We start from the raw sequence: 15,025 nt of genomic DNA on the forward strand, positions 1-15,025 counted from the left end.
ATCTGTAAGGATGGCATCAAGTTCCCTTGCCCTCTTGTGCCTAGTTGGTTTTGGCTAATGGGGAGCCATTGAAGGAGAGAGGAGGCAAGAGGAACAAGGTGAGAGTATTTATTTTCTGGCTCTTTCTCAGCAAAGTTGCCTTAGGCTTGCTGTCTCCTTTAAATAAAGATCACATCTTATCAGTAATTCTCTCCCTCTGGTTTAACTGCTCCCTCAAGCTTAACTCCTTGAATGCAGGGGTGGTAACAGCCCTGTAATTAATTGGCAGCCCCATGCACTACACTATTTCCTATGGTTTCCTGTCCATAACTTTCTAAATTGTCCTTTTGCCAAACTTCTTTTGAATTACCCTAACTTGAATTGCCATCTGTTTCTTGCTGACCCTGATACTCACATAAATACCCGGATTATTTCCACTTACTTTTTTTTTTTTTTTTCTTCCAGGGATCAACTTCTGTTTTAACTAGAATCCTTTTGGTTGAAAATCAAGAAACATAATTTGACCTATCTTAGGCCAAAAGTAGCATTTATTACCTTGAAAATGAAACAACGCAAAGAACACAGTTGAGCCTCAGAGAGTTTAGAACTAGGACTCTCTCTAGCTTGTCTTTAGAATAAAAGTAGTTCTCTTTCTTCAGTTTCTTTTTTTTTTTTTTTTTTTTTTTGAGACGGAGTCTCGCTCTGTCGCCCAGGCTGGAGTGCAGTGGCGCGATCTCGGCTCACTGCAAGCTCCGCCTCCCGGGTTCACGCCATTCTCCTGCCTCAGCCTCCCGAGTAGCTGGGACTACAGGCGCCCACAACCGCGCCCGGCTAATTTTTTGTATTTTTAGTAGAGACGGGGTTTCACCGTGGTCTCGATCTCCTGACCTTGTGATCCGCCCACCTCGGCCTCCCAAAGTGCTGGGATTACAGGCGTGAGCCACCGCGCCCGGCCTCTTTCTTCAGTTTCAACTAGGAAAACCCTAGGTAAGGACCTGGCCCAGTCTGGATCACATGCTTAAGCCTGTGCCCAGACAGAAGCAGTGCCTACTAGCGGATTGGCAGCCCTGGGAGAACCGCATGGTGGGAATGAGAGAAGCAGTCCCCAAAATTAAATGGCTGTTAGTCCCAGATATTTTCAATCACTCCCTGATTGTAATGACTCCACAGCAGAAAAAACACATGGGAATTTATATCTACTGCTAACTTCTTAAGTTCTAGATTTGGGGCTCTTATATTGTCAAAGTTTTCTACAAACTCTGAGAATACCTCTATGTGTGCAAAGTCCACAAAGATATGGTCACCTCTTTGGGAAACAGGGGTAGAGGTAGAGAGAGGAGGTGTGAAAAAGCAATTGTGCACAACGGAGGTCAAGTTTACCAGGAAATTGTAGTCGGATTTCCAGATAGTGCTGAGATAGGGAAATCATGAATTCGTAGAGAATCTAACTGCCTCGTTGTATGACTTTTCTTCTAGCAGCATTTGGCTGCTGGGGTGCAAATACTGGAAAAACTAACTTGTTTCATTCAAAACGGACGTGAGGGTTTTTCTAAATTTTTCTATGTATGGTAAAAAGCAGATAAGGGACAGCATTGAGGGTACTGCTATGAGTGCCACTACTAGTAATATGATGTTTGTAGAATCTCAGCTGGAAACAAAGAAACATGAAGAGAGGCTTATGGATTGGGAGAAAGACAGGTGAGAGAACTGGGGATCTCATTTAATGTAAAAACTGTGGTCGGGGTGACAGTTGAACAAACCAGTATGTATTTATCTGCAGACACAAATAGTAAATATATACATTCCTTTATTAGGGTAGCCCTTGCACTTCCTCAAAAAGGAAATGGACAAAATGATGAAGCTATGATGGTTTATTTCAACATACTGAACCAAAAAAATAAGAAAACTAATTTATTTGGAAAAGAAACAAATTCTGTACACGCAGGGTTGGCTTGATTGACGATAATGTATTTCAGCAAAAAAAAAAAGAAATTTAGATAGACTACACATAATAAAACTTTCTATGTACACAGTAAATAGTAAATACTTTGGTAAATGACCAGACATTTGAAAAAATGAAAACACAGTTGTAAAACAAAGTACATAAGAATATTGTGACCTTATTTAACTGTACAAAAAGCAATCATTCTCTCCAGTTTTCCATTTTCACTTACATTTTCTTTAACAGGATTAAGCCCCAAATTGAAGGGATTAAATCCTTTCTTCCTAATCCCTCGCGAATATCAGATTCTCTTTCAAATCTTTAACTGTTTACAAAGGAGCAGAGCACTTAAAGGGAAATGGTGGGAAACAAAGAGATTTCAATTCTGTGCCACTTATCCAGATTCTAATGGGGAATATTTCCCAAGTCCACTATCAATTCACTCAACTTGGTTGAAAAACATAATACCTGATTGTAGGACTAATTTGGTTTTTATTTAGCCCATCTGCAGCTTTAGCATTAAAAATCAGGTCCTGACATTAGCCCTTAGCTCAATATCTACAAATGAAATTTGGGAATTATATGACAGTGATATTAGCATATTTAAATGTAAAATGCAAAATGATTAATTTTTAAATATGCAAACTGCTACATTTTCTCAATAATCAATTCATGCACAAATAAAAAATGGCAATAGAAAAAGCAGAAAAATATGGATGTTTCTAAATGAGACAATTATAAAAATTTCATATATTAATATCAAGACAAGACTGGGGTCAGATTACATTGTAAGAAAAACTATTACTGTATATGACTGGACAGCAAAACCCAGTCCTGTCTAAAAGCAATGGATCAAACTGTCTTCTCAAGTCCTTCCTGGCCATATTTCTATGTGCTACAATGAAACATTTTTAATAAATGCAATCTATCATAGAACTACAAGTTTTTATATTCCTAAATAATGAACTTAACTTTATTATAGCAATGATTTAAATACATGTGCTGTAAAAAAGAGAAAACAGCTGTAAACACACTCTTAATTTTTTTCTTTACCTGCAAGATATTTTTAAAAGATTACACAACTTCTTGATTCTTTAAGAACTAAGAACCAAAGTATTGAACATAATAAATAAATGTGCAACCTGGAGGCCTGGAAAAAGAGACAGAATACCAAATAACAAACCAGTGCATTAAAAATCCAGTATGTCAGTATTAAGACTTCTTCATCCAAATCCAGTTAGGTTTATTGCTATTATAAATAAGCTTCACATTAAGGCATCAGTCATTACCTACGAAAAAGATTTAGATTCAAAACAAGGAATATACACTGTACAACTTTTTTTCTCTCATTCTGATGTCATTACAGATATTATCAGTTTTAAATGTTAAGTTTTTGTATGGCAATATATAAATATCTTTAAACATATTACCTGAATATAGTTCAAATGTTTCTCTATATTTTGATACTTTAATTAATGTATATATTTAAAGTATATTCAATTAATGAGGAAACAGACAAAAGCAAATCAACATAGATGGCAAAGGACTAAATATGAGACATTACAACCTCTAAAAAAAAATACTGTACAGTGACGATGAGCAGATCTTGGCCAAGTCATTTAACTTCCCTGAGCCTCATTCTTTCCATCTGTAATATTTCAATTACAGTTGTTCTGTCAAGCTGTTTTGAGATCAAATGAGATGATGTAAAAACACCTAGCAAACTGTGAAGCAATGCAAAAATTAATGGTATTATCGTAGGCCAAAAGATCTCAAGTTTCCGACAGTCTCTCTAACAAATAAAGTTATGGCCTGCTCCTTTTGCATTCACTTGAGAACTCCCAGTTTTGATTAGATTGTTATGGAAAGAATGGAGCCAAAATTTATGCAAAGATAAAATCTCTAAGTTTTAGCATTCAGAACTGTATAAAGTACAGTTTGTTGGGAGTGGGAAACAACTGCTTGAAGGGGTATACAGAACACCAAATAATAATGTATTCAAAATTCAGTATTTCAGTATTAAGACTTCTTCACCCAAAGACAGGTTTAACTTTAACTAGGCTCAGGCTACCTATTGATACTTACTAAAAACAAATAGGGGCAGACTTCTCAAAAACCTTGGTTCCCGGCCTTTCATCAGTCTCTTCTAGAGAAACCTCCTTTTCCCTCATCATTGGCTAGCATGTAGCATAGTCACATTAAAAGAACTATCTCTTAACAACAGCTCAAGAGTTATAAAACCATAAAGAAACACAGCCAAAGTCAATTGCTGGTACATTATTCAGCCTGGCATAAATTTGAAATGATTCAATAATCCCTACCATGTTCTCCCTTTCTCAGTCCATAAGCCCTTCATCTACGTATAAATGGTTCTGGGCCAGCTTTTTCCAATCTTTGTTCTGAGGAACACTAGCTGGGTGAGATGTTAACAGGTAAAAAACATCTGTGTTAAGTATGCTGGGAATATGCAGGGCGAGATAAATTTATGTACCACATTGAACTGCTCAGTCTTTGATGTACTGACTGTACTTGCTAAACAGCATTTCCCAAACTCATCTGACCATAGAATCCCATTTTTCCCCTACAAAATATCTGGAGTTCTTAGAATATTATTTGAAAATGCTATTCTGGCCTGATTCTAAACATTCCAGGGCTAAATCTGGCAATAGTTATGTTTTTAATTTCTGAAGAAGAATCATTTTTCTTACAAGGTCAACTACCATGATAACCTCCTGGTTTCCACTCCGTAAGTAGGCTTCCCAAAGCAACTAAAAACTAAATTTTCTTTACTACATACTGAGGAATTCAAAGAACTTATTCTTGCGTTAATGAGAATTAAGTTCTTTTTAAGGAGATACTTATATTCTTCCCCTAAGCATTAAAAATACAAAGATCTAATTCTAGATCCTAGGGCCTAGAATCACAATTACTTTAAGGAAAAGAAAGTATTTTATTACAACATCACTGCAATTATTATTATCAACGACATGATAATTAGTAGTGGTGCTAACAGTAGTAGTGTTGGTTAAGCATTTATTTTTGCATCCTAATCCTCATATCCACTCTATGAATGTAGGACCTACTATTACTCCCATTTTAAATATAAGTACACTGAGGTTTACCAAGATTAACTGACTTGCCAAGGATCACACATTGGAGTAAGGGCAGAACCTTAAACTCACGTCTGACCCCTCACCCCATGCTCTTAACCACATAATGCCATCTTTTATTTCAGTGACAAGACAAAAGCGTTTAGGCCACACTCTTGCTGTTAAACAGGAAAATTACATAAATGCAAATTGTGTGGAATAAGTTTTGGATTTCCTTTTGAGCAAACCCCCAGTCCTTTAAAGGATATACTTTAAAATTTTTTTTAAAGCAGAGGAAAATAGACTACTATTTACCAATGACAAGTTTATAGAGTTTTAAAACAAGAGGTTTTTTAAAAATCTGCATCCAAGGTGAAGACGTTATCTGTGGTTTCTGCCATAACTGCAAAACGCTGATACTCCGAAACTCGTTTCTCAAAGAAATTTGTTTTTCCTTCTAAAGAAATGTTTTCCATAAAATCAAAAGGATTTTCTGCCTGAAAAATCTAAAAAGGAAAGAAATATCATTAGACATTCTGAACAGATCAAATTACATCCCACAATAAGAGCAAAGATGACCAAAACAGAGGTCAGGTTTCTGGAAACTTGTCTAGTCAGTTACAAGATCCCATCATTCCCCTAAGACCCTGGAGGCACTCAAGGCTGACAAATCGTAAGATGACCCAAGATCGACCACTAACCTCCTCAAGAAACTCTACTAGCATCTCTGGCATTCTCATAAATAGAAAAAAACACAACTATTTCAGGAATTGAAATATTTAATACTGCCCAATTGAAAATGTTCTCACAGCTTGAGATATCCAATACACCATGAGCATTTTTCATAGGTATTACTATTAGTCACACATACATGATACTATAAAATGTTAAATTAGCAACAATCTACTGTGGTTCTAAATATGTTTCTTAGTTAATAAGAGAACAGATAATCAACAAATTGTCATTAAGGGACCATGATCAGGGAAGACACAATAAATGTTATCCATAGTCACTAGATGTCTCCAAATAAAAAGGGGGACTATGCTAACAAGAAGCTTTTTTACTGCTTCAGAATTCAAGAAGCAAGCCCAGGCATGGTGGCTCAAGCCTGTAATCCCAGCACTTTGGGAGGCCGAGGTGGGTGGCATCACCTGAAGTCAGGAGTTCGAGACCAGCCTGACTGACATGATGAAACCCGTCTCTACTAAAAATACAAAAATTAGCTAGGCATGGTGGCAGGTGCCTGTAATCTAAGCTACTCAGGAGGCTGAGGCAGGAGAACTGCTTGAACCTGAGAGGCAGAGGTTGCAGTGAGCCGAGATCACGCCATTGCACTGCAATCTGGCTGACAGAGCAAGACTCCATCTCAAAAAAAAGAAAAAGAATTCAAGAAGCAGACTTGGAGATACAGCTTGATGGAAAGTGTGGGATATTTCAGTGATTCACAAGGGTAACAGAAGAGGATTTCTCAATTTAGGAGTATCCCAGCAAAAAATAAGAACACCACAGATAAACATATATTCAAGTAACCCAATTTTAAATATGGGCAGAGTGTCTAAATAGACAAACTGATACTTCTTTAAAGAGGATATACAAAATGAAAAGATGTTCAACATCACTATCCATTAGAGACAAGCAAATCAAGATCACAATGAGATATCACTTCATACCTACTCGGATGGCTATACTTTTTTAAAAAACAGGTAATAAGTGTTGGTGAGGATGTGGAGGAATTGGAACCCTCATACAGGGTGGGAATATAAAATTGTGCAGCTGCTTTAGAAAACAATCTGGAGTTCTTCTAATGATTAAACATGGAGTTACCATATGACCCAGCAATTTCACTCCTAGGTGTATACTTAAGAGATATGAAAATACATCCACACAAAAATCTGTACATGAACGTTCATAGTAGCATTATTCACAATAGCTCAAAAGAAGAAACAACTTAAATGCCCATCGAATGGATAAATAAAATTTGGTATATCCATACAGTGGAATATTATTTGGTCATATAAGGGAATAAAGCACTGATACATGCTACAATATGAAGGTACCATGAAAACGTTATAATAAGGAAAGAAGAGAACCACAAAAGACCACATATTATTATGATTCCATTTGTATGAAATAGAATATACAGAAGAGGCAAATCTACAGACACAAAAATTAGATTAGTGGTTGCCTAAGACAAGGTGGGTAAGAGGAGGAAAGGGGAGTGACTGACTGCTAATAGGGATAGAGTTTCTTTTTGGGGTGATAAAAATGTTCTAAAATAGGTTGTTATGATGGTTGCACAACTCTGTAACTACGCTTAAAACTATTAATTGTACATTTTAAATGGGTGAATTGCAAGCTATGTGATTTATATCTTTAAATAAAGCTTTAAATATCTATATATCTTTTTTCCAAAAACTCATATGCTGTGTGTGGCTGAGTGAAATTCTATGAAATTCCCCCATCAGAAATTGTATGTAAAAAGTGAGGGAATATTGGAGCTGTGATACACAGCAAGATACAGTGAAAGGGCACTGAACCAACAGTCACAGACTCATTGGATTTTAGAACTGAAGACTTTTCAAAAAATTAGATCTAAGTCATTCACAGCACGGACAAAGTAACCAAGACCAAACTAAATTAAATGGCTTGTTTTTGGTGTTTTTTTGGTATGTGTTTTTTTTTTTTTTTTGAGACAGAGTTTCGGTCTTTTTGCCCAGGTTGGGGTGCAATGGCACAATCTTGGCTTACTGCAACCTGCCTCCTGGGTTTAAGCAATTCTCTCACCTCAGCCTCCTGAGTAGCTAGGATTCTAGTCACCCACCTCCATGCCCAGCTAATTGTTGTATTTTTAGTAGAGACAGGGTTTCAACATGTTGGCCAGGCCGGTCTTCAACTCCTGACCCCAGGCGATCCACTCACCTCGGCCTCCCAAAGTTTTGGGATTACAGGCGTGAGCCCCTGTGCCCAGCCTTATTATTTTTATTTGTAGAGATAGGGTCTTGCTATATTGCTGAAACTAGTGTGGAACTCCTGTGTCAAGCAATCCTCCTGCCTTGGCCTCCAAAGTGCTAGGATTACAGGAGTCAGCCACAACGCCCAGCTCCTACAAGTTTTGATATATAGTAATCATATTGTCATTTACTTTATATTTTCAATTAATTTTTATTTTCATTTTAAATCTCATTTTAAAGAAGATATACGTATATGCAGAGAGAGAGAGAGAGAGGGAGAAAGGGTCTCACTCTGTTGCTCAGGTTAGAGTGCCGTGGCACAATCTCAGCTCACAGCAACCTCTGCCTTCCGGGTTCAAGTGACCCTCCTAGCTCAGCCTCCCGAGTAACTAGGACTACAGGCATGCCAACATGCCTGGCTAATTTTTTGTAGAAATAGGATTTCACCATGTTGCCTACGCTGTTCTCAAACTCCTAGTCTCAAGTGATTCTTCCACCTCAGCCTCCAAAGTTCTGGGATTACAGGTGTGAGCCACTGCACCTGACCTAAAGGATATATATTTTTAATCTCTAAGTAGATGAAGCTTTTGGCAATTATTAAATCAATTTCTACTTTTATTGCATTAAAAATCTAAGGCCTCTATAATTTCTGCATTTTAGAATTTATTCAGATATTTTGAAGCCTGTGGAAAAACAAAGTTTTACATTGTGTTTAGATCTTCTTCTGCAGGAGGTGGCATGTTTTACATACCTACAGTTAGCAAGTTCCCAAAAGGAAAATCAGACCCAAGGGTCAGCAGTTTTCTAATAAGCAGCAGAACATGAACATGTGGATGTGAGGATATGGTAACAGGTTAAAGAATAGCGAATTCACTATAAGGCTTAAATAAGCAAATTCATTTTCTAATAACAAAAATATTGGTAAAAGTTATGAGCAAACACAATTTCTTTTAATACACATAGTTTATAAGTTTTTTTGTTTTGTTTTGTTTTGTTTTGTTTTTGAGACGGAGTCTCACTCTGTCGCCCAGCCTGGAGTGCAGTGGCACGATCTCAGTTCACTGCAAGCTCCACCTCCCAGGTTCACGCCATTCTCCTGCCTCAGCCTCCCGAGTAGCTGGGACTATAGGTGCCCGCCACCACGCCTGGCTAATTTTTTGTATTTTTAGTAGAGACGGGGTTTCACCATGTTAGCCAGGATGGTCTCGATCTCCTGACCTTGTGATCCACCCGCCTCGGCCTCCCAAAGTGCTGGGATTACAGGCGTGAGGTTCATAAGTTTAAGAGATTATATTAACATAGTTATAATCTTGATTTCTCATTAATTAGTAAACACAGACAAGATCTTGCAACTAAAACGTTAAAATGCAGTTTATCTTACCAAAAAAACCTACGCCACACTTGACTCTTTAAGTACCTGGGTGGTTATCAGAATATAATTCTGCTATATCTGCTAATACAACATTAGCAAAATAGGTAATGATTACCACAGCATCATAGATTTCATAAGGATTCTCATTAAAGACAATTTAAACTTACATTTTCACGACAAGAAATCAAAATCTGTAATTTCTAATTACCATGGTATAGTACATAGTGAATTTCTGTGTTTCACTTAAGTACAAAGTGACCATCTAGTGTGAGTTTATGTGTCTAATATTATTTTAAATGCTTTAAGTGTATCAACTCATCAACAATCCTTTGTAGTAAATATTATTACTATCTCTATTTTATAGATGAGGAAATTGAGATAGTTAAGCAACTTGCCAAAGGTCACACAGCTAGAAAGTGGTGGAACAAGGATTCAAACCCAGATAGTGTGGCTGCAGGCTCCATGTCTTAAGTAATAGGAAAATCACACGTGATGAAATTCAGGTACATTATCTCTGATAAATGACAAAAATAACTTGGATAACTCTGTTCAAAGAGTTACATTATGACAGTTAATGTCTTCCTAATAACTATTCCATATTTAAAAGTATTAATTCCCAAACTACAACATAGACACATGGAGATTTATAAGCGTGAATATACGTATGCATATTAAACCTAACCCCTTGAAAATAATCCTATTAAATATATAGCTGAAATTATTGCAAAATAATTTATTGAGCTTATTAGTTCTAATATTTTACCAGCCTCCTACTTCAGTTATTAATTTTAAATTTCAAAGGATTTTGTAAAACCTTGTTCATATGAAACAAGTCTCTGTCATGGACATTTAAAAAATAGAACAGTATGTTACAAATGCTTTCAGTAAAATATATTTTAGGGTCCTTGCTTTCCTATAATATTTTAACTAGTAGTAACACATTTTTAAACACATTACCTTTGAGAATCCAAGTTCCACAAGTAATCTGTCAGCTACAAACTCAATGTACTGTTTCATCAAAATGCAATTCATTCCAATGAGGCCAACTGGCAAGGCTTCTGTTAAAAACTCCTGGGATGAAAACAAAAACAGAATAAAGTATAAACAAAACTATAAATATGTATGTTCCAAATAGAAATAAAACTTTTGTTTTATTTCTAAGACTGATTTTGTCCAAGGAAATATATTAGGATAAATTCTTTCAATGTAGCAAATGATGTCCGTATGTTTAAAAATGGTTGGGGTATTACTATTCACATTTTTTCACATTTTCAAAGAGCCAAAATAAATGGAAATGAACTACCAAATTACTGGATTTCTTAAAGTAGCAGATATAAGACTTGGATTTGTATGCTTTCTCAATAGAAAAAAAAAGATACTTTGTTCTAAAATATCTGGAAAAAGATTCAAAGATGATCATCATAAAGAACAAGACCATGGAAGGGAGCTGGGAAAGAGAGAAAAACTCAATTAACAAAGAAAATGAGAAAAAAGAAAGAAACAGATTTGGGGGTTGGGAGATAAAATGAGCTCTAACCATACTGAAAGACTATGTAGTGGTAAAGTGTTAAGAGGAAAAATAAAAATATATTAACCACTTGGATTTAGTTCTCAAAATGACTAAAGATACCAAAGTGCCTGTTATGCCTTTTTCCTCTTCCAATATACAAACTATGCCTGTTAAACTATGCAGTGTTACCAAAAAAAAAAAAAAAAGTAATTTTAGAATGATAAAAACACATCGTAAGTAGAACATGTAGCTCCTTCTAGTAAGAAATCTTTACATACTCTAACTTAATTGTTACTTTTCATTAATTTACTTATTCTTTCTATAAAAATTTGTGTATGCTTCAAGCTAGGTACCTCACTACATTATTAAAAATACAAAACAAATAAGAAATCATCACTGTTCTCTAGTCACTAAAAATAAATAAATACAAAGCTACTATAATTAGCTGATTATGGCATAAAATTTGACAGAGATCAGTAAGACAGAAAAACAGCCCTGAAACAGGTTTTAGTATACATAAAACCTTAATATATAATAAAGACTGACTGAATAAAGCAAATTGTAAACTGACATAATAATTGTAATATATCATGTACTGGCATTGTCAGATCGACCATAATAAAATTGCTGGTATTTTTATTGACCTACAAAATGACCTACAAAATTTTTATTGACTTACAAAATTTCATATGAGTCAATATAATAGTGGAACAAACATCAGAGAAAGAGAGATGTGCTAATTACACAAACTTCCTGGTTTACCTGCTCAATTTGGACAGCATCAACAATGATCTCCCTGACCCTTTCTTCTGAAGGCTTATTTACTAAGTATTGGAACATCAGGCAAGCAAAGTCACAGTGAAGTCCCTAAAAGAGAAGAAAAACGCCACTGTCAAATAACTGGTCATCAGCTATTTGCACACAGTGATGGGTCAAGCATCATATAAAGTGGTTCTAGGAATATAACGCAGAACTTCTGGAAAATGGAAGAGGGTTAATAGGACTAGGAACTTCCTTCCTTCAAATCTCATTAAATGCCAATACAATAACCTATAACAAAAACGTTCAATGCCAGCAAATCTTAGTTCATCAACATTATAGAAAAACTAATTTATGAACAAACAATCTGCAAATAAAAGCATTTTGGAAAGGAAAATAAAGCAAGAAAGCCTGAAATGAAAATTCACTAATTTTTAAATTTCAAAAATAATTAAGGAATGATTGAAAAATAATGAGTAGTATTTAAATAACAGATTTCAAAAATACAACATTTGTAATTAAATAAGAAAGGCTCAAGATAAAAATAAATTCAGTTCCAATGAAAATGGAAACTAACGTGGGGCTCGGTGGCTCATGCCTGTAACCTCAGCACTTTGGGAGGTCAAGGTGGGCAGATTGCTTGAGTCCAGGAGTTCAAGACCAGCTTGGGCAACATGGCAAAACCCAGTCTCTACAAAAAATAAATAAATAAATAAATAGAAATAAAAAATACCAATAAGCAAATAATAAGAAAATGGAAACTGAACAACGATGAGTATCACCTGAAGTGATATAAAGCAGAGATGATCTTACAGATAACTCAACCAAAAATGAAAATAAACTTGTGAAATACCCGAGTATGGTTATACAAATGCAATAAATAGTATAGAATCTTAAGTAATTGGAGAATAGGCCAAGGAGAGTCAACCTAAAATAATCAGGACTCCAAAACACAGAATAGATAGTATAGAGCTAAATATCAAAAAAACAAAAAGAAAATTTCAAAAATTCAAAATGAAAAGAGAGAGAGCTCAGATATAGAAAGATGGAATTCCCAGGCCGGGCATGGTGGCTCATGTCTGTAATACAGCACTTTGGGAGGCCAAGGTGGGCAGATTCCTTGAGTTCAGGAATTTGAGACCAGCCTGGGCAACCTGACAAAACCTCATCTCTACAAAAAACACAAAAATTAGTCGGGCATGGTGGTGCATGCCTGTAGTCCCCGCTACTCAGGAGGCTGAGGCAGGAAGATCCCTTGAACCTGGGAGGTCAAGGCTGCAGTTAGCTGAGGTCATGCCACTGTACTCCAGCCTGGGTGACAGTAAGACCCTGTTTCAAAAAAAAAGGAAGAAAGAAGAAATTACCATCAAGGCTGAAAGATGTTAAAGTGTTGATGAAAACTGACAGGTAACTTATTACAGAGCGCAATACCAATCAAAATCTCAATGGAATTGGTGTGTGTGTGTGTGTGTGTGTGTGTGCTTGTAATTTATTTTAAAAGGCTTTAGAGCAGAAAAGAACGGAAAGTACACAGAGGTCAAGTCCCAAGCAGGCACAGAGGTCAAGTGCCTAAATGGGATTGTTTTTAATTCAAAAGTTAATCTGGAAGGCTGGGCACAGGGGCTCATGCCTGTAATCCCAGTACTTTGGGAGGCCAAGGTGGGCAAATCACTTGAGCCTAGGAGTTCCAGACCAGCCTGGGCAACACAGTGAGACCCTGTGTCTACAATAATTTTTTTTTTAATTAACTGAACGTGGTGGTACATGCGTGTAGTTCCAGCTAATTAGGAGGCTGAGGTGGGAGGACTGCTTGAGCCCTGGAGGTCAAAGCTACAGTGAGCCAGGATCATGCCACTTGCACTCAGCCTGGGTGACAAAGAGAGACCCTGTCTCACAAAAAAAAAAAAAAAAAGAATAGAATAAATGGACAGAATCTTGTAAGAACACTTTCAAAAGAAAAGTTTCAATATTTACTCTACAAATTATTAAAATATATGAAACTATAATAATTAAAATGGTTTGTTATAGAATAAAATCTGATAGGTCAATAAGGAAGAAAAAATAGCCATGAAACTGATTTTAGTCTAATAAAACCTTAATAGATAATAAAGAAGACAGTGCAAGTCAATGAAGAAAGGATGGATTACTTAACAAGGCAAATTGAAAAAACTTCCTAAGAGTGTTTGGAATAAAATTAAGCTAAACTCTAACGTTTTAATATATTATATTTATGCTAAATCCTACTTAGACTAAACAAATTCCAACTGTACTAGAGAGTTAAAGGTTAAAAAACCGAGAAGAAAATATGTGTAATCAATTTATCTCTGGAAGAGGATTACATAAAATTTAAGGTTTTGTATGTTAAAAGAACAAAAATTTAAAAGCAAAGGAAAAATCGGGAAAATATATGAAATAAATATAAGCAAATGTATATTTTATATTATATTTGTGCTATAAATATAACAAATGCTATAAACGTATACTTGTTGAAAGGACCCAATCAGTCACTGTACATTGGGAATACACCAATGAACAAGCAAGCATGACCTCTTCCTTTAAGGATAATAGACTACTGAAGAAATAACCTTAAAATAGTGAGAGCACTCAGAGTTAAATAAGAAAAATGTTAATATTAAACCGGAAACAAAAGCAAAAGATAAAAGTAGGCAACTACAGAAAAAATACAAATGACTAATATCATTATGAAAAAAGTGTTCAATTTAAGTAATAAACAATGCAAATAAAACCAATAATGAAATACCAATTACCCCTATCAAATTTGCCAAACATTTAGCAAATTAATCTAAATTCTGGTGAGAGTATGGTAGAAAATGTTTATACATTGCTAGGTGGGGCTGAAAATTGTTATAAAATTACTGGAAAAAAAAATCTGCAAGTATGTATGTATGCATGGCTTTATAACTTAGTAATTCTACTTTTTGTGATCAAGCTTAGGAAAATAATATAAAGGGAGGACAAAGCTCATATATATGTAAAGGTATTCATTTTACACCATAGTAAAACAAAAAACCTGGAAATAATCTAAATTTCTAATTATAAAAGTCAAATAAATGATTCATTCATTAGCTCATATATCTAACAAAACTACTATTTTCAAAAGGTGCTTAATGCCATAGAAAAATGATTGCAGTATTTTGCCAAGTGGAAAAAGAACAGCTCAACTCCTAAATATATGAATGATTAAAATATGTTTATATATCTAAATTGAATTAAATGTAGGAAAAAGTCTATAAAGAAATCCACAAAACAGTAAATGTGGTTCTCTGTGTGTTGAGATTAATTTTTTATTCTCTCAATTCTCTATAACAATCCTATATGACATTTCTAACAAAAGTTATTAAAAATTTAAAGACATGAAAAAGCAAAAAGTAATTATACGAAGCATTTTATGGCATTTAAAAA

The 15,025-nt window shown here is 35.2% G+C and overlaps 1 protein-coding gene across 2 annotated transcripts in view; it reads right to left on the reverse strand.

Annotated features, from left to right (window-relative positions):
* Positions 1-1,835: 1,835 nt before the first annotated feature.
* RRM2B (ribonucleotide reductase regulatory TP53 inducible subunit M2B) overlaps positions 1,836-15,025 on the reverse strand; it is a 37,426-nt gene continuing 24,236 nt past the window's right edge. Inside the window, exons 7-10 of one of the 2 annotated variants that reach the window (XM_077943942.1) lie at positions 11,606-11,710; positions 10,291-10,404; positions 5,326-5,516; positions 1,836-3,210 (exon numbers count right to left, since the gene is read on the reverse strand). In XM_077943942.1, the coding sequence (XP_077800068.1) occupies positions 5,364-5,516; positions 10,291-10,404; positions 11,606-11,710 (372 nt within the window). In that variant the 3' untranslated portion in view covers positions 1,836-3,210; positions 5,326-5,363. Of the gene's footprint in view, positions 5,517-10,290; positions 10,405-11,605; positions 11,711-15,025 lie in introns of both variants that reach the window. The other variant, XM_077943943.1, reaches the window with a different exon arrangement.

This window comes from Macaca mulatta, chromosome 8, assembly GCF_049350105.2.
Source record: "Macaca mulatta isolate MMU2019108-1 chromosome 8, T2T-MMU8v2.0, whole genome shotgun sequence".
Classification (NCBI taxonomy): Eukaryota; Metazoa; Chordata; class Mammalia; order Primates; family Cercopithecidae; genus Macaca; species Macaca mulatta.